At 41.6% G+C, this 26752-nt stretch overlaps 1 protein-coding gene across 3 annotated transcripts in view; it reads right to left on the reverse strand.

Moving 5' to 3' along the window:
- The window catches only part of cltcl1 (clathrin, heavy chain-like 1), a 146149-nt gene that overhangs the window by 78506 nt on the left and 40891 nt on the right, over positions 1-26752 (reverse strand). For all 3 annotated transcript variants that reach the window (XR_012099692.1, XM_073051872.1, XM_073051871.1), the window contains exons 5-13: positions 26486-26599; positions 23423-23596; positions 21690-21887; positions 19356-19556; positions 18152-18304; positions 17328-17450; positions 13442-13579; positions 3294-3458; positions 445-625 (exon numbers count right to left, since the gene is read on the reverse strand). Coding sequence is in view for 2 of the 3 variants with exons in the window: in XM_073051872.1 (XP_072907973.1) it covers positions 445-625; positions 3294-3458; positions 13442-13579; positions 17328-17450; positions 18152-18304; positions 19356-19556; positions 21690-21887; positions 23423-23596; positions 26486-26599 (1447 nt within the window). In the remaining variant the exon portion in view is untranslated. The remainder of the gene's footprint in view (positions 1-444; positions 626-3293; positions 3459-13441; positions 13580-17327; positions 17451-18151; positions 18305-19355; positions 19557-21689; positions 21888-23422; positions 23597-26485; positions 26600-26752) is intronic.

Consider the following 26752-nt stretch of genomic DNA (forward strand, 5'->3'; position numbering starts at 1 on the left):
GGCTCTATAATGAGTCAACCTATATCTGGGGAAGTGACGACCTCCTCCAGTTAGACTGTTTGAGGAAACTTGTTTTTTTTATTTTTCCTTACTTCTCTTCTAATATTTGTATCTGTCCATTTGTAATGCTGTGAAATTGTACATTCTTTTGGGATCAGTAAAGTATCTATCAAATCTCCTCAAACACCTAATGAAATATAGTCGCTGTTGTGTCTTCTTTGTAGCTGCATCGACATATTGGGCCCGGGAATGAATACTAGTCATCAGGATTAAGTTTGGAAAGCTTCAGTCCACACAGTAGAAAGCCTTTCAAAATTACACAAAGAACAAAGACTGAGAAAACAAAACCAACAAGAAGGCAGTTATGAGCATTTTATAATAAAAGTTTCCTCACACATTACATAAACCATTTAAAATCACTTCAGCTGTGTAACAGCCTCTTACCTTCATAACTTTTAAAGGATTCAAAGAGCTCTACCAGTGACTGTGTGCCAAGCTGCTCGTGATACTTTGATGCCACTTGCACACAGAGCTGCAGATTCTGGCGGATGTTTGCCGATAACATGGCACGCAAGCACTCAAGAGAATCTTCTACTGACAGCGCACCAAAGTAGTTCACAAGCCACTAGAAGCAAGAAGAAACACTTAGCCACAAGAGGGTCCTGATCAGCAGTATCGCCATCTGGTATGGGAACAGCAAGGAATCTGACTGAAAGGTGCTGAGAAAGATTGTGAGCTGAGGGGATCACCGGGGTCTCTCTCCTCTCCAATCCAGGACAGACCAGAAGTATTGGTTTCATTGAGTCCTCGGTATTGTCAAGGACCCATCCCATCCATTCCAGCATCTCTTTAACCTCTTACCCTCGGGCAGTACAAGAACAAAGGTGCTAGGAAGGGTAACAGCTCAAGCACACAACACCCCTCTCCCCCCACAGCTGTGGGACTTCTGAACACCTTGCTACCACCTAGTACATATTTATAACACTGTTGTATATTTAACTACATGTCGTACATGTTTATTTTCTATTTATTTATTAAGTGTGGAATAGGCCCTTCTGGTCCTTTAAGCTGCATCATCCAGCAACCCCTGATTTAACCCTAGCCTAATCATGGGACAATTTACAATGATCAATTAAACTACCAACCAGCATGTCTTTAGACCGTGGGAGGAAACCAGAGGACCCAGAGGAAACCCACAAGGTCAAGGGGAGAATGTAGCAGAGGGAATCGAACCCATGTCGCTGGCACTCAGAAGTGTTGTGCCAACCACTATGGTGCCATGCATTTTATATTAACTTGTACATCTAGAGAAATCTATTAATATAACTTGTGTTATTATTTTATGTACTGTGGTCCCAGAGGAACATTGTTTATTTTAGCTGTATACATGTGGGTGGGTGAAATGGCAATACAGTTGAACTTGAACTTAAGGATTCCTGTGAGGTTCATTATAAAAACAATATGGATATGACACCTAAAGGAGGCCATTCACACATCTGGAAAGTTTAGCTTCCGGTTTCTCAGTACTCAAGGTTATGGAATTTCTGTTCCACCACTTTCAGATAAAGAATCTTGGACCCCCTCTTTTACCTACAGGGAGAAAGGAAGGGAATGGGATTGAGGGGTAAAATAAATCGGCCATGATGGAATGGCAGCGCAGATTCGATGAACCGAATGACCTAATTCTGCTCCCATATCTCATGCTGAACCACTGGCAACTTGTCATTAAGAATCCAATGGACTGAGCCATGGCCAAAACAATGGAACACAAATATTGAGCACAATTTCGGTAAGATGCCAATGCGCTTAGTCGCAGTGGCCTCTCCAGGTCCAAATGCTTGCCTCAAATGTTTTTCTCATGATCCCAAGACCCTATTGTACACTACAGACCTACAGAGTAGCTGCGATTCATCAGGTTAATGCATGGAACAGACCATCATACTGCGGCATCGCCTGTTACACTCACCTGGGGAGAAAGTGAGGGCAAACAGAACTGTAGCAAGTGCACTGGGATCCATGCTAGGTTAAAAGGCTAACATTTGCAGGTTGGCTCTCCCATTAATACTGTTCTCTAACGTTCACTTCCTGGGAAACAAACTATTACCTTCATCTGCAAATGACCCAGGGCAAGATGAGGAAATGCTGCATTCTTATTCTTACAGGAGCAAGGCTCAAGGATAACCTTCCATGCACCGTCAATCAACAGATAATGCCACTCAGGGATTTGTGCTAATATTATTTTGTAACTACATTCTGTATTGAAAGTTTGGCTGAGTGTGTCATACCAACAACTTCTTACTCAATGTCAGCAAGATCAAAGAGCTGATTACAGATTTCAGGAGAAGAAACCAGACGTCAATGAGCCAGTACTCATCAGAAGATGAGAGATAGAGAGGGCTAGCAACTTTAAATTCTTAGGTGTTATTACTTCAGAGGACCTGTCCTGGGCTCAGCACGTAACTGCAATTACGAAGAAAGCATAGCAGGAATTTGTGAAAATTTGGCACAACATCTAAAACTTTGACAAACTTCTACAGATACGTAGTGGAGAGTATATTGGCTGGCGGCATCACAGCCTGGTATGGAAACAATGCCCTTGAATGGAAAATCCTACAAAATGTAGTGGATACAGTACAGTCCACTATGGATAAAGCCCTCCCCACAATTGAGCACATCTACATGAAACTCTGTTGCAGCAAAGTATCATCCATCAGAGATCCCCATTACTCAGGTCAAGCTCTTTTCACTACTGCCATCAGGAAGGTGGTACAGGAGCCTTAAGACTTACACTACCAGATTCAAGAACAGTTATTGCCCCTCAACCATCAGGCTCTTGAACCAAAGGGCATAATTTCACTCAAGTTCACTTGCAAGTCCCAGGTGCAGATTCACTTGCCCCATCATGGAAATGTTCCATCAACCAGTAAACTCACTTTCAAGATCTCCTCATCTCATGTTCCCAATATTTATTGCTCATTTATATATTATTTTTTCTTTTTGTATTTGCACTGTTTGTTGTCTTCTGCACTTTGGTTGAACGCCCTAGTTGGGCAATCTTTCATTCATTCTGTTATAGTTAGTAATCTACAGATTTATTGAGAATGCCCACAAGAACATACATCGCAGGGTTGTATGTGATGACATGCATGTACTTTGATAATAAGATTTACTTTAATTTTTAGATCATAACTATTACGTGCTGTATGTGACTACATGCACCTTGGCCCTAGAGATATATTTTGTTTAGTTATATATACGTGTATGGTTGAATGACAGTAAAATTGAACACATACCTCAGGGTTTAGCAGATGAGTGTGGACAACGGCACGTTTAATATCATATAGATCTGTATAATGCTCCAAAGCTCTCTGCAGCAAGCCTGCCTTCTCACACAGCTGGGCAATATGGGCCCGATCATAGTGGGTGAACATTTGATTTCCGAGAATTGCATCAGCAACCTGAGAAAACACAATACTATTATTAAAATCACATTGAACACTTGCCTACAAATCTGATCACCTAAGCAGCAGACCGGATTAACAAGCTGCAGAGAGAAAGTAAAATTCTTCAGAGACCATAACATTACGAATACAGAATGATATCTGGTTTAGCTCTACAGGAAGTTGTTGAACCAGCATAAAAATTACTGAAGTACCACACACAAAATGCTGGAGGAACTCAGCAGATCAGGCAGCATCTATGGAAATTAACAAACAGCTGACATTTTGGGCCGAGACCGTTCAAGTCTGGAAAGGAAGGGGAAGACACCAGAATAGTGTCTAGGAGGATAGCTAGAAGGTGAGAAGTGAAGCTAGGGGGCAGGGAAGGTAAAGGACCTGACAGCAATGTATCAGTTTCTCCTTATGGTTTAAAAAAAAATCCCTTCCACCTCCCCTCTTCTTCTATTCTCCCCACTCTGGCCTCTTACCTCTTCTCACCTGCGTATCACCTTCCCCGGCTACTTAAAGCTGCAAGACATTGGCAGGATTTAGTTTATTGAGTCAGCCCCACCATTCCAGCTTACCTCTTGTCCGTTATGCCGCTGTCATTTATGGCAGCAGTGCAGAATCTCCATATCTGGTGGTGTTCAGTAGCTTCCTCTCAGTTTTCACTACTGCTAATTGTGCAAGTCCTAGCTGGACATGCAGGAATACTGTCACTCAGATGTAGAGGGATTCTTCATTGCTGTTTCCATAACAATTTTGTTTGACCAGTCAGATCTTAGCCCTGAGCTGAAATCCCGAACCTGGAGGATCAGTGGGCCACTCTCAGTCCGGCCTCTATCTGTTTGGCATGGGTGACCCTACCAAGAGCCAAAGCACAAGGCTCTGACTCCAGCCAACACAGCTCTCCCAGTCATTGAGGTACACAATTCTCCAAACCAGGGCAAGGCTGTGATCCTCTTGGAGGACTATTTCATAATGGCTGGTTTATTATCCATCTGAACCCCATTCTACTGCCTTTTCCCATAACCTTTGGCACCCTGACTAATCAGGAAACTATCAAACTTCAGAGCAACATAATCAAAATGTTGGAACTCAACAGGTCAGAGAGCAACTTTTTGGGCTGAGACCTTTCTTCAGGACTGGAACCTATCAACTCCCACTTTAAATATTCACAATCGCTTGCCTCCACAGCCGGCTGTGGCGTTGACTTCCAGACTAAACCAGAGGTGACGATGATAAATCAAATGCAACAATTAAATAAATTACTAAAAAAATGTAATTTGACAGTTCAGATGAATCTCTGAAGCCCACACCTTACACCCTCAGATGTCATTGTAGGAAAGAAAATTTCCTTTGCATTTCCCCCCCTCATCTTAAAGGTGTGCCCCCTAGTATTAGACACTTCAACCCTGGGTAAATGATTGCAGCTGTCTGCTGTATCCATGTTTCTCATAGTCTTACACACTTCTATCAGCACTGCACAGTAGCAGAGCGATTAGCACCATGCTTTTCGGTGCAGGTGACCCCAGTTCAATTCTCACTGCTGCCTGTAAGGAATTTGTACATTCCACTCGTGATGTTGGTTACATGGGTGTAATTGAGTGATGCAGGCTGGTTGGGCCATAAGGGCCAGTTACTGTGCTGCAGCTCTAAAAAATTTTAAAATTTGGGTACAGAATCTTTATGTTCCTGTTAGGTTGAAAGGAAAGGATAAAAGTTTGAGAGAGCCATGGTTTTCAAGGGACACTGGAAACTTGGTTTGGAAAAAGAGAGATCTACAATAAATATAGGCAGCAATGAGGCGCTCGAGGAATATAAAGAATGTAAAAAGAATCTTAAGAAAGAAATTAGAAAAGCTAACAGAAGATATAAGGTTGCTCTGGCAAGTAAGGTGAAAATAAATCCAAAGGATTTCTACAGTTATATTAATAGCAAAAGGATAGTGAGGGGTAAAATTGGTCCCTTAGAGAATCAGAGTGGACAGCTATGTGTGGAGCAGAAAAAGATGGGGGAGATTTTGAACAAATTCTTTTCTTCGGTCTTCACTAAAGAGAAGGATATTGAATTGTGTAAGGTAAGGGAAACAAGTAAGGTAGTTATGGAAACTATGGTGATTAAAGAGAAAGTATTTGCGCTTTTAAAGAATATAAAAGTAGGTAAGTCTCCAGGTCCTGGCAGGATATTCCCTAGGACCTTGAGAGAGGTTAGTGTAGAAATAGCAGGGGCTCTGACAGAAATATTTCAAATGTTATTAGAAACAGGGATGGTGCCAGAGGACTGGTGTATTGCTCATGTGGTTCCAATGTTTAAAAAGGGTTCTAAGAGTAAACCTGGCAATTATCGGCCTGTAAGTTTGACGTCAGTGGTGGGTAAATTAATGGAAAGTATTCTTAGAGATGGTATATATAATTAACTGGATAGACAGAGTCTGATTAGGAACAGTGAACATGGATTTGTGCATGGAAGGTCATGTTTGACAAATCTTAGTGAATTTTTTGAAGAGGTTACTAGGGAAGTTGACGAGGGTAAAGCAGTGGATGTTGTCTATATGGACTTTAGTAAGGCCTTTGACAAGGTTCCACACGGAAGGTTAGTTAGGAAGGTTCAATCGTTAGGTATTAATATTGAAGTAATAAAATGGATTCAACAGTGGCTGGATGGGAGATGCCGGAAAATAGTGGTGGATAACTGTTTATCAGGTTGGAGGCCAGTGACTTGTGGTGTGCCTCAGGGATCTGTACTGGGTCCAATGTTGTTTGTCATATACATTAATGATCTGGATGATGGGGTGGTAAATTGGATTAGTAAGTATGCAGATGATACTAAGGTAGGTGGCATTGTGGATAATGAAATAGGTTTTCAAAGCTTGCAGAGAGATTTAGGCCAGTTAGAAGAGTGGGCTGAAAGATGGCAGATGGAGTTTAATGCTGATAAGTGTGAGGTACTACATTTTAGTAGGAATAATCAAAATAGGACATACATGGTAAATGGTAGGACATTGAGGAATGCAGTAGAACAGAGTGATCTAGGAATAATGGTGCATAGTTCCCTGAAGGTGGAATCTCGTGTGGATAGGGTGGTGAAGAAAGCTTTTGGTATGCTGGCCTTTATAAATCAGAGCATTGAGTATAGGAGTTGGGATGTAATGTTAAAATTGTACAAGGCATTGGTAAGGCCAAATTTGGAGTATTTTGTACAGTTCTGGTCACCAAATTATAAGAAAGATGTCAACAAAATAGAGAGTACAGAGGAGATTTACTAGAATGTTACCTGGGTTTCAGCACCTAAGTTACAGAGAAAGGTTGAACAAGTTAGGTCTTTAATCTTTGGAGCATAGAAGGTTGAGGGGGGACTTGATAGAGGTATTTAAAATTATGAGAGGGATAGAGAGAGTTGATGTGGATAGGCTTTTTCCATTGAGAGTAGGGGAGACTCAAACAAGAGGACATGAGTTGAGAGTTAGGGGGCAGAAGTTTAGGGGTAACACAAGGGGGAACTTCTTTACTCAGAGAGTGGTAGCTGTGTGGAACGAGCTTCCAGTAGAAGTGGTAGAGGCAGGTTTGATATTGTCATTAAAAAAAAATTGGATAGGTATATGGACAGGAAAGGAATGGAGGGTTATGGGCTGAGTGCAGGTCAGTGGGACTAGGTGAGAGTAAGCATTTGGCATGGACTAGAAAGGCCGAGAGGGCCTGTTTCCGTGCTGTAATTGTTGTATGGTTATAATAGATACTTGTGTAAGGCAAGACCCCTAACAGTGTTGATGAGCAGAGGGTATATCGGGTCCAAGTTCATAGCTCGCTGAAAGCGGCTACACAGGTTGATAGAGTGGTTAAATAGACAATAAACAGTAGGTGCAGAAATAGACCATTCGGCCCTTCGAGCCTGCACCACCATTCTGAGATCATGGCTGATCATCTACAATCAATATCCAGTTCCTGCCTTGTCCCCATATCCCTTGATTCCCCTATCCATAAGATACCTATCTAGCTCTTTCTTGAAAGCATCCAGAGAATTGGCCTCCACTGCCTTCCGAGGCAGTGCATTCCAGACCCCCACAACTCTCTGGGAGAAGTTTTTCCTTAACTCTGTCCTAAATGACCTACCCCTTATTCTCAAACCATGCCCTCTGGTACTGGACTCTCCCAGCATCTGGAACATATTTCCTGCCTCTATCTTGTCCAATCCCTTAATAATCTTATATGTTGCAATCAGATCCCCTCTCAATCTCCTCAATTCCAGCGTGTACAAGCCCAGTCTCTCTAACCTCTCTGCGTAAGTCAGTCCGGACATCCCAGGAATTAACCTTGTGAATCTACGCTGCACTTCCTCTATAGCCAGGATGTCCTTCCTTAACCCTGGAGACCAAAACTGTACACAATACTCCAGGTGTGGTCTCACCAGGGCCCTGTACAAATGCAAAAGGATTTCCTTGCTCTTGTACTCAATTCCCTTTGTAATAAAGGCCAACATTCCATTAGCCTTCTTCACTGCCTGCTGCACTTGCTCATTCACCTTCAGTGACTGATGAACAAGGACTCCTAGATCTCTTTGTATTTCTCCCTTACCTAACTCTACACCGTTCAGATAATAATCTGCCTTCCTGTTCTTACTCCCAAAGTGGATAACCTCACACTTATTCACATTAAACGTCATCTGCCAAGTATCTGCCCACTCACCCAGCCTATCCAAGTCACCCTGAATTCTCCTAACATCCTCATCACATGTCACACTGCCACCCAGCTTAATATCATCAGCAAACTTGCTGATGTTATTCTCAATGCCTTCATCTAAATCGTTGATGTAAATCGAAAACAGTTGTGGTCCCAATACCGAGCCCTGTGGCACCCCACTAGTCACCACCTGCCATTCTGAGAAACACCCATTCACCGCTACCCTTTGCTTTCTATCTGCCAACCAGTTTTCTATCCATGTCAATATCTTCCCCCCAATGCCATGAGCTCTGATTTTACCCACCAATCTCCTATGTGGGACCTTATAAAATGCCTTCTGAAAACCGAGGTACACTACATCCACTGGATCTCCCTTGTCTAACTTCCTGGTTACATCCTCGAAAAACTCCAATAGATTAGTCAAGCACGATTTGCCCTTGGAAAATCCATGCTGGCTCGGCCCAATCCTATCACTGCTATCTAGATATGCCACAATTTCATCTTTAATAATGGACTCTAGCATCTTCCCCACTACTGATGTTAGGCTGACAGGACAATAGTTCTCTGTTTTCTCCCTCCCTCCTTTCTTAAAAAGTGGGATAACATCAGCCATTCTCCAATCCTCAGGAACTGATCCTGAATCTAAGGAACATTGGAAAATGATTACCAATGCATCCGCAATTTCCAGGGCCACCTCCTTTAGTACCCTAGGATGCAGACCATCTGGATCTGGGGATTTGTCAGCCTTCAGTCCCATCAGTCTACTCATCACCGTTTCCTTCCTAATGTCAATCTGTTTCATTTCCTCTGTTACCCTATGTCCTTGGCCCATCCATACATCTGGGAGATTGCTTGTGTCTTCCTTAGTGAAAACAGATCTAAAGTACTTAAATTCTTCTGCCATTTCTGTTTCCCAAAACAATTTCACCCAATTCATTCTTCAAGGGCCCCACATTGTTCTTAACTATCTTCTTTCTCTTCACATAACTAAAAAAGCTTTTGCTATCCTCCTTTATATTCCTGGCTAGCTTGCGTTCGTACCTCATTTTTTCTCCCTGTATTGCCTTTTTAGTTAAGTTCTGTTGTTCCTTAAAAATTTCCCAATCATCTGTCCTCCCACTCACCTTAGCTCTGTCATACTTCCTTTTTTTTTTAATGCCATGCAATCTCTGACTTCCTTTGTCAACCACTGTGGCCCCTTTCCCCCCTTTGAATCCTTCCTTCTCTGGGTGATGAACTGATTTTGCACCTTGTGCATTATTCCCAAGAATACCTGCCATTGCTGTCCCACTGTCTTTTCTGCTAGGATATCCGTCCAGTTAACTTTGGCCAGCTCCTTCCTCATGGCTCCATAGTCTCCCCTGTTCAACTGCAACAATGACACCTCCAATCTGCCCTTATCCCTCTCAAATTGCAGATAAAAACTTATCATATTATGGTCACTACCTCCTAATGGCTCCTTTACTTCAAGATCGCTTATCAAATCCTGTTCATTACAGAACACTAAATCCAGAATAGCCTTGTCCCTGGTCGGCTCTCGTACAAGCTGTTCCAAGAATGCATCCCGTAGGCACTCTACAAACTCCCTATCCTGGGGTCCAGCACCAACCTGATTCTCCCAATTCAACTGCATGGTGAAATCCCCCATAACTACTGCGACATTACCTTTGCCACATGCCAACATTAACTCCCTATTCAACTTGCATCCAATATCCATGCTACTGTTTGGTGGCCTGTAGATAACACCCATTAGGGTCCTTTTGCCCTTACTGTTCCTCAGTTCTATCCACACAGACTCTACTTCTCCTGATCCTATGTCCCCCCTTGCAAAGGACTGAATCTCATTCCTCACCAACAGGGCCACTCCACCCCCTCTGCCCACATTTCTATCCCTACGATAGCACGTATACCCTTGCACATTCATTTCCCAGGTCTAATCTCCCTGCAGCCATGTCTCCGTTATCCCAACAACATCACAGTTACCCATTCGCACCTGAGCTTCAAGCTCATCCGCCTTATTTCTGACACTTCGTGCATTCAGATATAGAATCTTTAGCCCATTTCTCCTCTCTCTGTTTAAATCGCTGCCTATTGTGCTTAACCCAGCTCCCCGAACTCCCATCGGGCTATACGCCCCTTGAATTTTGTTGTTCAAGAGGCGCATGCAAGCAGGGCATATGCAAAAATGTTTGCATTCCTCTCCAGAAATGTGTGGGTTTCCTCCGGGTGCTCTGGTTTCCTCCCATGGTCTAGTTGGTAGGTTATTGGTCATTGTAAAGTGTTCTGTGATTAGATTAGCTTTAAATCAGGAGTTGCTGGGCAGCACAGCTTGAAGGGTCAGTGCAGTATCTCAATAATTTTTTAAAATAAATTAAATTATCTACTAAAAAATGTAACTGGACAGTTTAGGTGAATCCCAGAAGCCCACACATTACAGCCTCAGCTACAGAACAAGGTAAAATTGAAAGGTTGAGGTTTGCTCAAGAGGATTAAACTCTACCTCCTGATTCAACAAGTGATATTTGCTTAGTCTGCCTGTGTGCAGATTTGCTGAACTCTATTTCAGTAATTGAAGTCCATTAAATCTATATTATTGCGGACAAAGTTCTATGCTTTTGTCACTACCCACATCGTATCACATTGTGGCTCAATGTGAACACAAGGCATTCCCACACTTCAATAGGTCCAAACTAACGCTTCGAATGCTTCTGACAACATTTGGCATGTTTACCGTTTGGAAGAAATCCAGGAGTAGTGCTGATAAAGACCAACTCAGTCGTTAGTTGGCAATTACTGGTAGATTAGATTGTGCACACCACTTGCATCTGGAAGCTTTTTTTCCCCCCATTGTAACTGTGCCCAAATTCCCACCACACAAATACCAAGGAACCTCCAAGAGGACCACAGTCATGTCATTGGGTTTGGAGGCTTGCGTAACTCAATGACCCAGAAAGCTATGCTGACTGAAGTCAGAGCTTTATGATTAAGCCAGACTAAAGAGTGGGCCACTGATCTTCCAGGTTTGGGGGTTCAGCTCAGGGATAACAACCCTGACAGGTAACACAAAACTGTTACGGAAACAGCAATGAAGAATCCTTTTACTTCTGAGTCCAACGTTAATTCCTGAGTCTCCACCCTGGACTTGCATGACTGACATTAGTGAAAGCTGAGAAGTTACTGATATGATGAAGGAAGCCCTAAACATCAGAGACAGAGGATCTTCAATGCTGCCCTAAACACCAATGGCATAACAGGTAATAGAGGAACACCAAGGGGAGACCGCCATAAAGCAGTACAAAGCAACAGTTCATTACCACCGCAGGGACAGCTAGTGATAATTGAATCCACATTCTATAATTTACCATGATATTTAAATACTATCACATCAATGTTGCATGTTTTTACCTTTAATCTTTAAGTGGAGGACAAGCAGTAATTTCTTATTTAGGAAATACAAATTGTATAAAATTGCAGCAAAGAAACTTGGAATTAAACCAAGCCAAGACAAGAACCTTTGGAAATTAGTGTCCCATCCATTTTAACCTTAAGTTATAAAAACAACCTATTTTTATTTCTTAGCCATTGAAAAAAATTATCAACCATTAAACAGGTGTAAAACTGACTAACATTAGACAATATTAGACCATATCATGGAAAAGTACAGCACTGAAAGTATAGCCCTTTGGCCTATCAAGTCTGTGCCGAACTACTTAAACTGCCTACATCCATCGAATTGTGTATGGACCATAGCCCTCCATTCCCCTCCCATCCATGTACCTATCCAAACTTCTCTTAAGCATTGAAATTGGGCTTGCATACACCGTTTGTGCTAGCAGCTTGTTACACCCTCATCACTCCCAGTGAAGTTGCCCCTCATATTTCCCTTAAACTTTTCACCTTTCACCATAAACCCATGACCTCTAGATATAGAGCCTTGTGCAGGAAGGCACAGAGTCGACTGTACTTCCTAAGAAGGTTGGCGTCATTCAATATCTGTAGTGAGATGCTGAAGATGTTCTATAGGTCAGTTGTGGAGAGCGCCCTCTTCTTTGTGGTGGCGTGTTGGGGAGGAAGCATTAAGAAGAGGGACGCCTCACGTCTTAATAAGCTGGTAAGGAAGGCGGGCTCTGTCGTGGGCAAAGTACTGGAGAGTTTAACATCGGTAGCTGAGCGAAGGGCGCTGAGTAGGCTACGGTCAATTATGGATAACTCTGAACATCCTCTACATAGCACCATCCAGAGACAGAGAAGCAGTTTCAGCGACAGGTTACTATCGATGCAATGCTCCTCAGACAGCATGAAGAGGTCAATACTCCCCAATGCCATTAGGCTTTACAATTCTACCGCCAGGACTTAAGAACTTTTTAAAAGCTATTATTAATGCTTTTTGAGATAGTGATTTAGATGCATATCATATTTTTTACTGTTAAGTATTGTATGTAATTAGTTTTGCTACAACAAGTGTATGGGACATTGGAAAAAAGTTGAATTTCCCCATGGGGATGAATAAAGTATCTATCTATCTATCTATCTAGTCCCACCCAACCTCAGTGGAAAAAGCCTGCTTGCATTTACCCTTCAATTTTATACACTTCTATCAAATTTCCCCTCAACATTTTACATCCCAAGGAATAAAGTCTTAACCTATTCAATCAAGTCCTGGTAACATCATTGTAAATTTTCTCTGTACTCTTTTAACCTTATTTACATCTTTTCTGTAGGTAGGTGACCAACACTGTACACAATACTCCAAATTATGCCTCAGCAACTTCTTATACAACTTCAACATAACATCACATCTCCCTTACTCAATACTTTGATTTATAAAGGCCAATTCGCCAAAAGATTTTATTTAAGACCTTAGCTACCTGTGCTGCCAACTTCATTGAATTATAGACCTGTATTCACAGATCCCTATGTTCTACCATACTCCTCACTGTGTAAGACCTACCCTGGTTGGCCCTACCGAAGTGAAACACCTCGCACTTGTCTGTATTAAATTCAATCTGCAGTTTTTCCAGCTGGCCCAGATTCCCACTATAAGCTATGATAGTCTTCCTTGTTGTCCACCACCCCACCAATCTTGGTGTTATCTGCAGAATATGATGTAGAAGGAGAATATGGCTATTTGGCCCTTCGAGCCTGCTCTACCATTCCATCATGGCTGATGTATTAACCCTCTCAACCCCATTTTTCTGTCTTCTCCCCAGAACCTTTGATGTTCTTACTAATCAACAAAATTATTACGCTAATTATGCCACACAAATCAAACTAAATTTCATTAATAACATAATGAAATCGATTAGCTGGTACATGTCTCACCTGTGGTGCATGGATCAGGTTCATTTCAAGTAGGCGAGTCTGCAAGTGACCTTCAGGTGGTCTATTGTTCTTCAGAGCATCCAAAAGGAATGAAGTACACTGTTGGATCAGGTTATTCTCCATAAAAACATCCACAATCTGCAAGAGACCAAACAATAAGCTTCAGGTGAAAACATTCACTTATATAAATATTGTATACATATTACACACTGTGGTCTAGATCCTGCTGCAAGCTCTGATAGTCTTTTTCACTGCACTCCTAACAGGATGCAAAGGGAACAGAATTAGGCCATTTGGCCCATCGAGTCTATGCCTGCTTATTAATATAAATATCTAATTAGCCAATCATGTGGCGGCAACTCAATCCATAAAAGCACGCAAGGGGAAGAAATGCGATCTAAGTGACTTTGAACATAAAATGATTGCTGGTGCCAGACAGGGTGGTTTGAGTACAACAGACACCACTGATCATCTGGGATTTTCACACAGTCTCTAGAACAGAGGTTCCCAACCACAGAGATTCCATGGACCTCTTGGTTATTGGTAAGGCTCCACTGCATAAAGAATGGAACCCCTACCACAGAGTTAGTGCATCAAAGTCCCAGAGTCCCAGGAGATCATATTTTCTGAGATACTCAAACCAATCTGTTTACAGAGAAAGTTCCAAAAAAATAAAAACAACATCATCCAGTGAGTAGCAGATCTGTGGACAAAAATGCCTTGGTAATGAGAGTTTAGATGAGAATGCCTAAACTGGTTCAAGTAACAGCAACTCAAATAGCTATGTTACACAGTGGTGTGTAGAAGAGCATGTGAACACACAACACATCAAACCTTGAAGTTGATGGGCTACAGTAGCATAAGACGACAACCATACACTCATTGGCCATCATTACGTAAAGGAGCTACCTAATAAAGTAGCCACTGAGTATATATACACCCAACACTCACAAACAACCCCAAACTAAACTACTGCTGATTGGATCTTGAGCCTGACTGTTGATTATAACCAGAGTAAGCACTTAGTCAGGAACCAAAAGGTCCTCACTTTTCTCCCCAAATCAGCTGAAATTAATGACTTCAACTAACAGCAGGTGCCTCCAAAAAAAAATCAATTTGGCTGCATTAACACCCTCCAGAAATTAAAAATCCGAATGACCATGAACATCTAGACTGACTTCAAGGATATCATTTGGCAGACACAGCAGATCCATATTAAGGAAGTCACTGGCCACATATTACTCGAGAAATTTCTTCACTCAGGATTTTGTTCAGAATTCCCTACCTTTGAATGTAGAGGACATTCAGCTCAAGTATAAAATGCACTCAGTGGTCACTTTATGAGGTACACCTGCTTGTTAATGCAAATATATAATCAACCAATCATGTGGTTGCTACTCAATTTATTAAAGCACAATCAAGAAATTCTGAAGAGATTCATCAGAATGGGGAAGAAATGTGACCAGTGATTTTGACCATGAAAATGATTGCTGGTGCCAGAAAGGGTGGTTTGTGTAAGTCAGAAATTGACCATCTCCTGGGATTTTCACATACAACACTCTAGACTGTCAACTGAATGCCCTCTAGACTGAGTCTAGAGCTTACAGAGAATGGTGTGAAAAACAAAGAACAACCAGTGAGCAGCAGTTCTGTGGGCGAAAGAATCTTTTTAATAAGAGAGATCAGAGGAGAATGGCTAGACTGGCTCAAACTGACAGGAAGGTAACAGTAAACTCAAGTAACCATGTGTCACAACAGTGGTGTGCAGAAGAGCATCTCTAAATGCACAACACATCGAACCTGAAGTGGATGGGCTACAGCAGCCGAGGACCACACCAGGTTCCACTCCTGTGGCCACTTCATTAGGTGCACTCCTGTACCTACACAAGTGGCCAGTGTGTGTAAGATTTATGGATAGTAGATTTATAAGCATGGAGTGGATCAGATTTAAAACCTCAGTAGTTGCACATCAGGTGCTGTTTCCCACTCCTTTAGTTCTTTCTAAAAGATATTAGACAAAATATTTTGCATCCATATGTTGTTCAGAGTTTGTGTTTTTTTAAGTCTAACACTTTGGGCTTAATCATTGCCTTCCCGATATCTCTATAAAGGCAAGAAATACATTCCCTAGGACAATATAGAAGTGTATGGTAAACATGACATCATTCAAGTTGCTCACTGTTTCTTAGGCACTTCACCTGTACATTGTATTTCTATAGGGCAAGTACAAAATATCTGTATTACAAACCTGACTTCACGATGTGACCAGCAATTAACCTGATGAAAAGGCCAATGGAACACAAAGTGACAGATTTGCAAAGGGACATTCTGAAGCTCTGCACAAGCTTAGAGAAATATCCAAGATATCTGAAGAAATCACAAATTTAAATTTAAACCTTTAGCAATGAAGAGAAGGGGTCATGGGTACATTATTGTGACTGTGAATGTCGTCACTGCAGAGACACTGAAGCTGGTGGATATACAAGTCTTCATTCGGCCAAACAAGCAAGAAGCATACGGGAGACAAGCTTGGAAGAAGAGGCCTGTCCGACCCAATATTACATGACATTTTTACATGCTAGAGATGCTAGGTAGCAGCAGGACAATTCTATAGGTATAATGTATCTACTATGCTTCCTTTAAATTACAATAATTTTCAAACAGCTAGATCTTCACACTAACACTCCAGACACCCAAAAGGAATGACAATCTCCAATGACACAGGATTGCACTCATGCATATGCAGACATCTCAGATCAAATGGAGTATTTCTTTGTTTGCAAACTGTCTGCAGCTCCAAGAACACCATTGTTCTGAGCTGCATTTTAAACTTAATCTACAAACCACGTTCAGATCTGAAGACTGGTTGCTGTTGAAATTAGTATTTGCTATATACCATAACTCCAGAATATGCCTCAACAAGGGCATATTTTAGCTGAAAATTCATGCAAGGTACATTGTCCCTGATGTATTCCTCTCTCAATTCCCATCTACCAGTTATTCTGGAACTCAGTAGCATGCGTCAATACAAATATAAAATAAACAGCAAGATCAATTTCCCTTCCCTCCTATGTAGCATTCCGTTTTTCTATCATCTATGTGCCAATTGAAGAGTCTTTTAGATGTTGTGCTGCCTTTATGGCAGTTATTTAGTTTATAATATTTTCGCTTAGTAATTTGTTAGCATTTTTCTAGTTAAAGTTAGGATTGTTTAAATCAATTTATTCGTCTGTAATACATCGCGGCTGCGATGATGTCACATCCGGGTTCGCCGCGTCTTGTGGGAAAATACCGGTTTGAGATATACGCACGGGTAGGGGTCACTCACATGTGCCACCATAGCGCCGGCTAGGTTTTCTCTATGCACCAAAGACACAGTGAAAGCAACGCTGTAAGTCATTAGATAATCGATATGTTGAGTTAAAATGTTAACGCCGATTCTGTTAAAAGTAACGACGGTCGGTAAGGTTTATGTTTTCGCCAGTTAAAGAGTCGGGATAGTTTGTATTGAAGTGTATCTAAAGCAGTCAATGGAGCAGCTAGATTCTGACTGTATGCTGCACTTTAATGTAATGTAGTTATTGTAGTTTTACCTTTGCAAGTATTCACAATGTAAATGTGATATTTAGAAGGAAACAAACACTGTACCAATCTTGTATTGTTTTATCAACAGTTTTCACCATACGTTAATGTGAAGAGTGAACAGTAAATGGTTAATCTTACTGCGGCCTTGTTTGCATTGACCCTGGTTTATCTCGACGTTTACCTCGGCGTTACGTCACACCCGAGCGAGAACGTTACAGATGTCTTCTCAATATGACTCAATACATATCGCCAGGAGGCAAACTAATAATGTTTTGATATGAAAATGGAATCGTGGACTTACCTGATTGATATTAGCCAAAGGTTCTTCATCCTGGACAAGCATCTGTGCAAACTGAAGACCCTGGTCTGGGCTCACTCGCATTACATTTCTCAGCAGGAAGACCCAGTCTGGAGTGTAACCAACCTGTTAATAAATAGGTACAAGGCAATAGGACTCGTGCAAATCTGTTTCATGACCAAGTAATTCTTACTATTTGGAAACCGTTTACCCACCCATAACAAGAGATCAAAAATTTAGGGTCAATTTGTTCTTGTGGTCGTTTGTCCTGTACTGGTACAATCCATGAGATTTACAAAAATAGATCACATAAATATTATCAGAGTTACAAAGCACAGAAACAGACCCTTTGGTCCAGCTCTTTGATGCCAACTAAAGTTGTCTACCCAAGCTAATCCCATATCCCTCTTTACCAGGCATACCCAGACCCCTCAGTTATTGGTAGGAGTAAAAGGCATTAAAAAAAGCTCTATACAAAAGAGATTCTACAGATGTTGGAAATCCAGATTAGCACTCAAAATGTTGTAGGAACAGAGCAGGTCAGGTATGATCTAGGGAGAGGGAAAAAAAGTCAACATTTTGAGCTGATTCTCTTCACCAGGAAGGGCCTTGGCCCAAAACACTGATTATTTCTCTCCCTAGATGTTGCCTGACCTACTGCATTCCTCCAACATTGTCTGTGTGTGTGTGTTATTCTAAAGTTCTATACAAAATCCCTGTAGTTCTTAAACAGAAGCTGATGCCAAAACATTTGTGAAAAGCTTTATTATGCTCAAAACTCAAACTGACAAAATTTCTAAAGCAAAGGAAAAATCTAGAAAAATTACCTTTTTTGCATAAAGTACAATTTTCTGAAATTGTCCAGTCTCCGCAAAACATTGGATAACTTTATTTGGCACACTGGCTCGCAGATAGACGCTTAAAGCAAGTGTGGGATCCGCCGTCTTCACCAAGTCCCCAAGCTCCTCTGAACACTCAAGCTAAAGAGTTAAAATGCAATAAGAATGTTCAACATTTTAGCAGCAGCATTTCTATTAACACGTGAAGCACTGGACATGGAATAGTAAAGTGAGGAACAGGCCCTTGAACTCCAATGTCCCTCTGTTCATCCACACATTTAAGTAACCAACCATTAACCCTGTATTCAGCCTTTTGGTTTGTCCTTCCAAAATGCATCAACTCACACTTACCCGGATTGAACTCCATCTGCCACTTTTCTGCCCAACTCCGCATCCTGTCTATATCCTCTTGTAACCTTCGACAACCTACAGCTCCATCCACAACTCCACCAATCTTCATGTCATCCACAAACTTACTCACCCATCCTTCCGCCTCTTCATCCAGGTCATTTATACAAATCACAAAGAGCAGGGGTCTCAGGACAGATCCTTGCTGCACTCCACTAGTCACTGACCTCCAGGCAGAATACTTTCCTTCCACTACTACCCTCCGCTTTCTTCCGTAAGCCAATTTTTTATCCAAACAGCCAAGGTTCCACTGATCCCATGCCTCATGACTTTCGTGGGGGACCTTGTCAAAAGCTTCAGGTTTTATATGAAGAGGAGGCAAAGATATCTTTGTTGGGTCCACAAGTGGATTATATGCCACACTTTTCTGCCCTGGAACCAACTGCTTACAGTGTGGCCAATCATTTCTAACGTAAGGAGGTTCTTTAGCATGCAAATAGAACAAGGATACTTGGTATATCTGAGCTGAATTACTAGTAGCAGCCTTTCTAAAACCTGCTCTGCCATGCAGCATCCCCCCCAACCATGCCCAAATAAGATAAAAGACTCTTCAGCTAATATTGTGGGCTACCTTTTAATTGACTCGAATCATGAATTGAGATAACAAATATAGGCATTTTCAAAATAAAAGATACGTTGATTTTCATGATCAACAGCACAAAATCTGGAAAATACAGCCAAAAGTATTTCAGAAAGCAAAATCCCTTGTTCAGTGAAATATACTGCGATAGACTGAGAATCAGAATGCCCTGCCTTAGCTCCAGATCCAGATTAGACCGATTACCTTGTCTTCCTTTAGCCACTTCTCAAGCAGTTGCTTGCGCCCTTGCTGCAAGACAGGTCGGCAAAGCTCCAGTGATTCGTATTTGTTTAACTGTCCCTGATCAAGGAGGATTCCAAAATATTGGAGGAGAGGGGAAGCTTGTCCTGGCTGGGCTGGGACAGTCTGGAACTTTCGAATAGTGTCTGGAGTCCGCAGGATACCCTAATAGAATACAAATTGCTACTGTAGTATAGCAGCAGGCATTGTTATCATTTTTTATAAACATAGTTAACGTCAGTTTATTACAAGTCAATTTAAAGTAGAACTACTAAACAATTATTCACAAATAGATCAGCTGTCACATGCGATAGAATAACAGATTTTGATGAGCAGAATTGTCACTGTACATTTATAACAATGGAAAAGGAACTGACATATTCTCTTTTCAATTCTGCCACTGGAAAGGAGGTACAGGAATCTTAAGTCCCACACCAGGTGCAGGGTCAGCTGTTACCCCCCACCCATCAGGCTCCTGAACCAGCCCCGTGGATAACTTCACTCACCCCAACACTGAACTGATTTCACAACCCACGGACTCATGGTCACAATATCATTTATTTATTATTATTTTTCCTGGACATCAATATATCGATGCAGCTACAAAGAAGGCATGACAGTGGCTATATTTCATTAGGAGTTTGAGGAGATTTGATATGTCACCAAAGACACTCACAAATTTCTACAGGTGTACCATAGAGAGCCTTGTAACTGGCTGCATCACCATCTGGTATGGGGGGGGGGGGGGGGAGAGCGGGGCACCACTGCACAGGATCCAAATAAGCTACAGAAAGTTGTAAACTCAGTCAGCTCCATCATGGGCACTAGTCTCCCTAGCATCCAGGATATCTTCAAGGAGCGGTGCCTCAGGAAGGTGATGTCTGTCATTAAAGACCCCCACACAGAATGCGCCCTCTTCTCATTGTTACGGTCAGGAAGGAGGTACAATAGCTGGAAGGCACACATTCAATGAATCAGCTTCTTCCCCTCTGCCATCCAATTTCTAACCCGATAGTGAACCCATGAACACTACCTCACTACTTTTTTTTATTTGCACTGACACTACTTATTTGATTTAACTGTTGAATAAAAACTGAATTACAGTAAGTATATGTATTGCAATGTACTGCTGCCACAATTTGTCATTCTTTGCACTTTGGTTACTTGTCTGTCTTTGTGAGCAGCTTTTCATTGATTCGATGTATCTATTTGTATTTACTGTGAATGCCAGCCAGAAAATGAATCTCAGGGTTGTATATATGTACTTTGATAATATGTTACTTTGAACAATTTAAGCCCACACTGTATTTATAATGAGTTGAATAAATCAATCTGAATAAATTAAAGACGAACCAAAACATCAGTCACTAAAGTGGTTAAGTCAGGGACAAAAGTTAAGTGCTGAGAAGGAACTTACAGAAAGTACAGAAGGTTTTATGCAGTTAGTTGAGACGGTATTGGAATTGATGAAAGGATTAAAAAAAGATTTGAATCCTAAGACCTAAAGCTTGAGCTGCAAGAAGATGAGGATTGGTGAAAGCAGAAGTTAGGTCAGCAGAAAGATTAGTTTAGGATGCAGGTGGGTTTAGACAGAACAATAGAACTGGACTGAATTGTAATAATTTACGCAAGGCAGATGGAAAGATTATCAGTTCGACAGTTTTGTTACAGGAACAATCGTAATTCAGTTAAGAACAGTTATAAAAGAGCAAGAGCATGGAAAGATGGCACTAGTGGTTTTTGCAGACCTAGGTGACTTCTTCCAGTTCGCCCACGAAACAGTTTATTCTTCTCTTATATCTTTTATTTTTAACTGGTCAGAGTTCTGTCGGGAGTCCGTGAACTGGGAGAGCAGGAGGCCAGAGAAATCAATATTCATGTCATCAGATTGGAGGATACCCAAACAGAATAACATGTGTTGCTCCTCCACCCTGAGGGGGGCCTCATTTTGGCACAAGAGGAGGGCAAGGATCGACAGGAATGGGAATTAAAACATTTGGTCATCAGATGTGGTGGATGGTATGGAGGTGCTCGATGAAGTGGCCACAAAATGTATACATACTTTGACAACAAATGAATTTTGAATATCCCCCTTTCTTCCAGTGCAGATGAAATATCATCAAACTGAAACATCGACTATCCATTTCTCTCACTGAGTTCCTCCAAATCAGTATGACAGTCTTTGAACATTATCACTGTTCCCTAACATTTATGGATCAAAAGGAGCATGAATAACAAGTCCACCTCCACAAATACTGAGCTTGCTTCAGGAACTGGCATAGGAGAATTGGTACACACCTTTGGTGCAGACGCAGCCACTTTAGCAGCTTCAGCATAATTCCCTTGTGCAAACAAGTTATTAAACTTCCGAGCAAAGAGCTCCTCCGCACCAGCAAGGTTGCTTCTCACAGCCATACGCAGAGCTAGGTCGGGGTTCTGGAGCACATTCGTGGTATAATTAACAATGTTTTCTTCTTCCACACACACAGAAAGAACCTACAAGCAGAAAATTGCAGAATTAAGCCAATGAATCCAACAATATCAACACAATTGACAATTACCAGCATTTAAAGAAATCTCTTACAGCTGAAATGCCTTTTTACAGGTTCTGTAACTGACCCTGTGATGATAATGAAGCTTCTGTTGCTCGGAGTCGAGCATAGATGTTACATCTTGGCAGTCTTGATACTCAAGCCTGGGCAATACAATATGGAGAGCAAGATGTTGCCCGTGCAGCAGACTCCCCTACTGCACGCAACTGGTGAATCCAAAGGGACGGCAGAGACTGATATAGTTAGGCAGCAGCATCGCAGGAGACACCGTTCAGTATTGAATTCAACGTAGGACTGCCTTAGGGGCTCCAGCTCTGGATTTTTCTTTGGGGTTTATTCAAAAGCATTTCCCACGAGAGGGTATAGCTGCAAGGCAGCAGAAGTTTGAGATCAGAGTTTTTCTTCTCCTAGATGAGCTGCCAATCACAGCTGACGAGCTCCATCAGCCCGGAGTGACTGGTTTTGTTGAGATACACTGCAGAATAGGCCTTTCTTGCCCTTCAAGTGGCATCACCCAGTAACCCTGGATTTAATCTCAGCCTAATTACAGCACAATTTACAATGACCAACATTGTAACCTACCAACCGGTACATCTTTGAACTGTGGGAGGAAACCGGAGCACCTGGAGGAAAGCCATGTAGTCAGGAGCAGAATGAACAAACCCCATATGGGCAGCGGGCAGGAAGTAACGTGCCTTTGCTCCTTCTACCGTCAGTAGAAATTATCCACTGGGCTTAGTAGCTAAGCCGCATATGGAGGCCAGGAGCTAGACTTAGTTGTCAGAAGCTATTTGAGATGCACGCCATTGGAAACATTTTATAGGTAGTGGGAGCTTATCCCCACTATCCCCTCCAGCTATGACACTTTAAAGGAACCAGTGACCCCCTACATCACTAAATTCAAAAAAGTGAACACCCCGTGTTTTAACTCTCCTGCTAATCATCAAACCAAGGCACCTCTGTGAATGAGCACCACCCCACACCAAATAACACTTGCTGGCCAATTTAAAAAAAGCCAGTGAACAAAATAGTTCCATTTCAAATTCAACGGATTCATGGAAGTTCATCCGATGTGGCCATATCCCAACATTAATTAACATTGCAGAATGTCAAGCCGCACCGTCCAACAATCCCCCAATTTAATCCTAGCCTAATCACAGGGCAATTTACAATAACCAATTAACCTCCCAACTGGTAGATCTTTGGACTATGGGAGGAAACTGGAGCACATGGAGGAAACTCACACAGTCATGGGGAAAACATAAAACTCCTCACAAGCAGTGGCAGGATTTGAACCCAGGTCACTTTTATGCCAACTACAACACATTATGGGCAATTCAGGAACAGAATATTGCCTGCTCCCATAAGTTAAGCAACATGAGGGAATAACTGAGAAGCTTACTTTGCAAAAACAACGAAAAGACATCAGCTTCTCCATTTCAACCAAAGGTATAAATGCCTCACAGCTAAATGCAGTACCTGTCCTTTTTTATTGACCCCAATTATGCCAGAAGTAGGCTCATGGGGAGCAGTCACAAAGATGGTCTCAGCACTAATGCGGTTCATGTAGATACAAGCGCCAGACTCCAGGTCGTACAAGTGAATGTAGCCATATTTTGTTATCAGGTATATAACACCATATTTGGCTCCGATCTGCCAATAAAAAAAAGAAAAAATCCACAGTACTTAAGGATATCATTCATTTTACATTATACAAAAAAAAACTCACAAGAATCCTTTAAAATCACGAACTTCCACATACTTGAGTCCCAGATTTGTTTGAACTGTTTGACCAAGGTAACAATTTTCTTCTCATGTTTTTGCAAATACTTAATATTTTATGACAGTCAAGCATCACATTGCAAACTGAGCATTCTGATAATTAATCAAACTGTCATAAAGTATTAACCCCATTCCCAAAAAATATAGTTCCCTGCAAGAATTTCATATGTGAGTGATGATAAACTTCATTCTGATATGGGTCTCTATTGTGGACTGAGAGTGGGAAGGGGCAGGGAGAGGGAAATCAGGGTTGGGGACAGGTGAAGGGATGAAGGGAGAGGAGGGAGTGGGAAACACTAGAGAGACATTCTGTAATGATCAATAAACCAATTGTTTGGAATAAATAACCTTGCCTGGTGTCTCAGGGCTGGGTGTGCCTGCACAAGTGCCACACCCCGCCCCTCCCCCAGCACTCCTCTGCACCTGTCCCATAGCCCACCTGTGGCATTCTACTTTCATCATTCCCTACATCCATTTCTACCAGATTTACATACTCACTGTCTGCTCTACATTGACAAATACAACACTGTAAAAATCTTAGGTACCCTAGCCATATACAGTGCCTATAAAAAATATTTACTTCCCCTTGGAAGACTTCATGTTGTATTGTTTAACATTAAATCACAGTAGATTTCATTTGGCTTTTTTTTAAAAAAAACACTGATCAACAGAAAAGACTCTTTCATATCAAAGTGAAAACAAATTTCTACAAATAGGTCTAAGTATATTACAATTAAACATAAAATAATTGATTGCTAATTACTCACCCCCTTTAAGTCAGCATTTAGTAGATGCACCTTTGGCAGCAGTTACACCTTGAGTCTGTGTGGATATCAGTGTGGATATCTCTATCAGCTTTGTACATCTGGACACTACCATTTTTCCCCATTCTTCTTTACAAGACTGCTCAAACTCTGTCAGATTGCACGGAGAATGTGAGTGAACAGCCCTTTTCAAGTCTAGCCGCAAATTCTCAATTGGATTGAGGTCTGGGCTCTGACTTGGCCACTCTGGACATTAACTTTGCTTTTAAGCCATTCCTGTGTAGCTTTGGCTTTATACATGGTCAATATCTTGCTGGAAAACAAATCTTCTCCCAAGTCACAGTTCTCTTGCAGACTGCATCAGACTTTCTTCCAGGATTTCCCTGTATTTTGCTGCATTCATTTTACCCTCTACCTTCACAAGCCTTCCAGGGCCTGCTGCAGTGAAGCATCCCCACAGCATGATGCATCCACCACTATGCTTCACAGTAGGGATGGTGTGCAGTGTTGGCTTATGCCAAACATAGGTCTAATAACCAAAAAGCTCAATTTTGGTTTCATCAGATCATAGAACCTTCTTCCAGCTTACTTCAGTCTCCCACTAACCGAGATTTGATGTGTTTTTTTTTAAAACAGTGGCTTTCTCCTTTGCCTCTTTCCCATAAACCCGTGACTAGTGAAGCACCCAGGCAACAGTTAGTTTATCTGCAGTCTCTTCCATCTCAGCCACTGAAGCTTGTAACTCCTCCAGAGTTGTCAAAGTGGCTTCCCTCACTAGTCCCTTTCTTACACAGTTACTCAGTTTTGAGGGCGGTTTGCTCTGGGCAGATTTACAACTGTGCCATATTCTTTCCATTTCTTGATGATTGACTTAATTGTACTCCAAGGAATATTCAGTGACTTGGAAATGTGCTTGTATCCATCTTCTGACTTGCTTTTTTCAATAACCTTTTAGCAGAGTTAGAGTGTTCATTTGTCTTCATGATGTAGTTTTTGCCAGGATACTGACTCACCAGCAGTTGGACCTTCCAGATACAGGTGTATTTTTACTACAATCAATTGAAACACCTTGACTGCACACAGTGATCTTTATTTAACTAAGTATGTGGCTTCTAAAACCAATTGGCTGCACCAGTGATGATCTGGTGTGTCATATTAAAGGAATGAATGCTTATTTATGCAATCAATTATTCTGTGTTTTATATTTGTAATTAATTTAGATCACTTTTTAGAGAATTGTTTTTCCTTTGACATGAAAGAGTCTTTCTGTTGATCAGTGTCAAAAAAAATTAAATCCACCGTGATGCAAAGACGCATGTTGTACAACAATAAACCATGAAAACATTCATGGGGGGGGGGGGGGGGGAGAGTTGGTGGCGGTGGGAATACTTTATATATGTATATATGTGCCTAAGATTTTTGCACTGTACTGCACACCAAGTAAATTGCTGGAATAGCTAGGGCATATATGTCAAACTCAAGGCCCGCGGGCCAAATCTGGCCCGCGGTGGAATTATCTTTGGCCCGCGAGATAATATCTAATTACTATTAAAGCTGGCCCCAGAAATCGAAGCGCCTATAGCGTATGATATGGCTAATGCTGAGTTTATTCAGGTACCAGGATTTCAGGGTTTTTAGTGTTTATTCGGCAGTCTTCTTCATAAGAAACGGAATTTGTAAAGTGAAACACTTTGTAGTTATAGCAGAGACTGAGACACATGAGAGCAGGCTGAAAAAACAGAGGCAACGAAAGCTGCGTTTGCATGCGTCCGACTGATCCGGCCCGCATGAAGCTGCATTTTGCTCAATCTGGCCTGTGACCTAAAATGAGTTTGACACCCCTGAGCTAGGGCAATATTTGTTAGGAGAGGAACAATTGCTGTTTCAGGTCAATGACCTGTTATTTATGCTTCTGCTTCAGTATGCTTATGCAAGTTGAATTCCCCCTTTTAACACTGGAAAGGTCTAATATAGTATAAAGCTTTTGGTTGCTTACCTGCATTGCCACAGGAAAATCAGTCTGAGCTTCAGGAGGGAAGAACACATCAACGGCTCTCTTTGTGAATGGCTGATTTCCAGAAGGAGGCTGGCCTACTTCAATTATATGCAACTGCAAGAGATTTCACAAGTTGGTTTGAAGAAGCCAGGATATTCATTTTAACTACTGAGTATAGGTACAAAGCAAGCTCAAGGTTTGAGGAATTGATTCACAGAACAGGGCTCTTCGGCCCTCAATGAGTAAACCTTTTAACCTTCTCCAAAT

This window comes from Hemitrygon akajei, chromosome 7 (genome assembly GCF_048418815.1).
Source record: "Hemitrygon akajei chromosome 7, sHemAka1.3, whole genome shotgun sequence".
Taxonomy (NCBI): Eukaryota; Metazoa; Chordata; class Chondrichthyes; order Myliobatiformes; family Dasyatidae; genus Hemitrygon; species Hemitrygon akajei.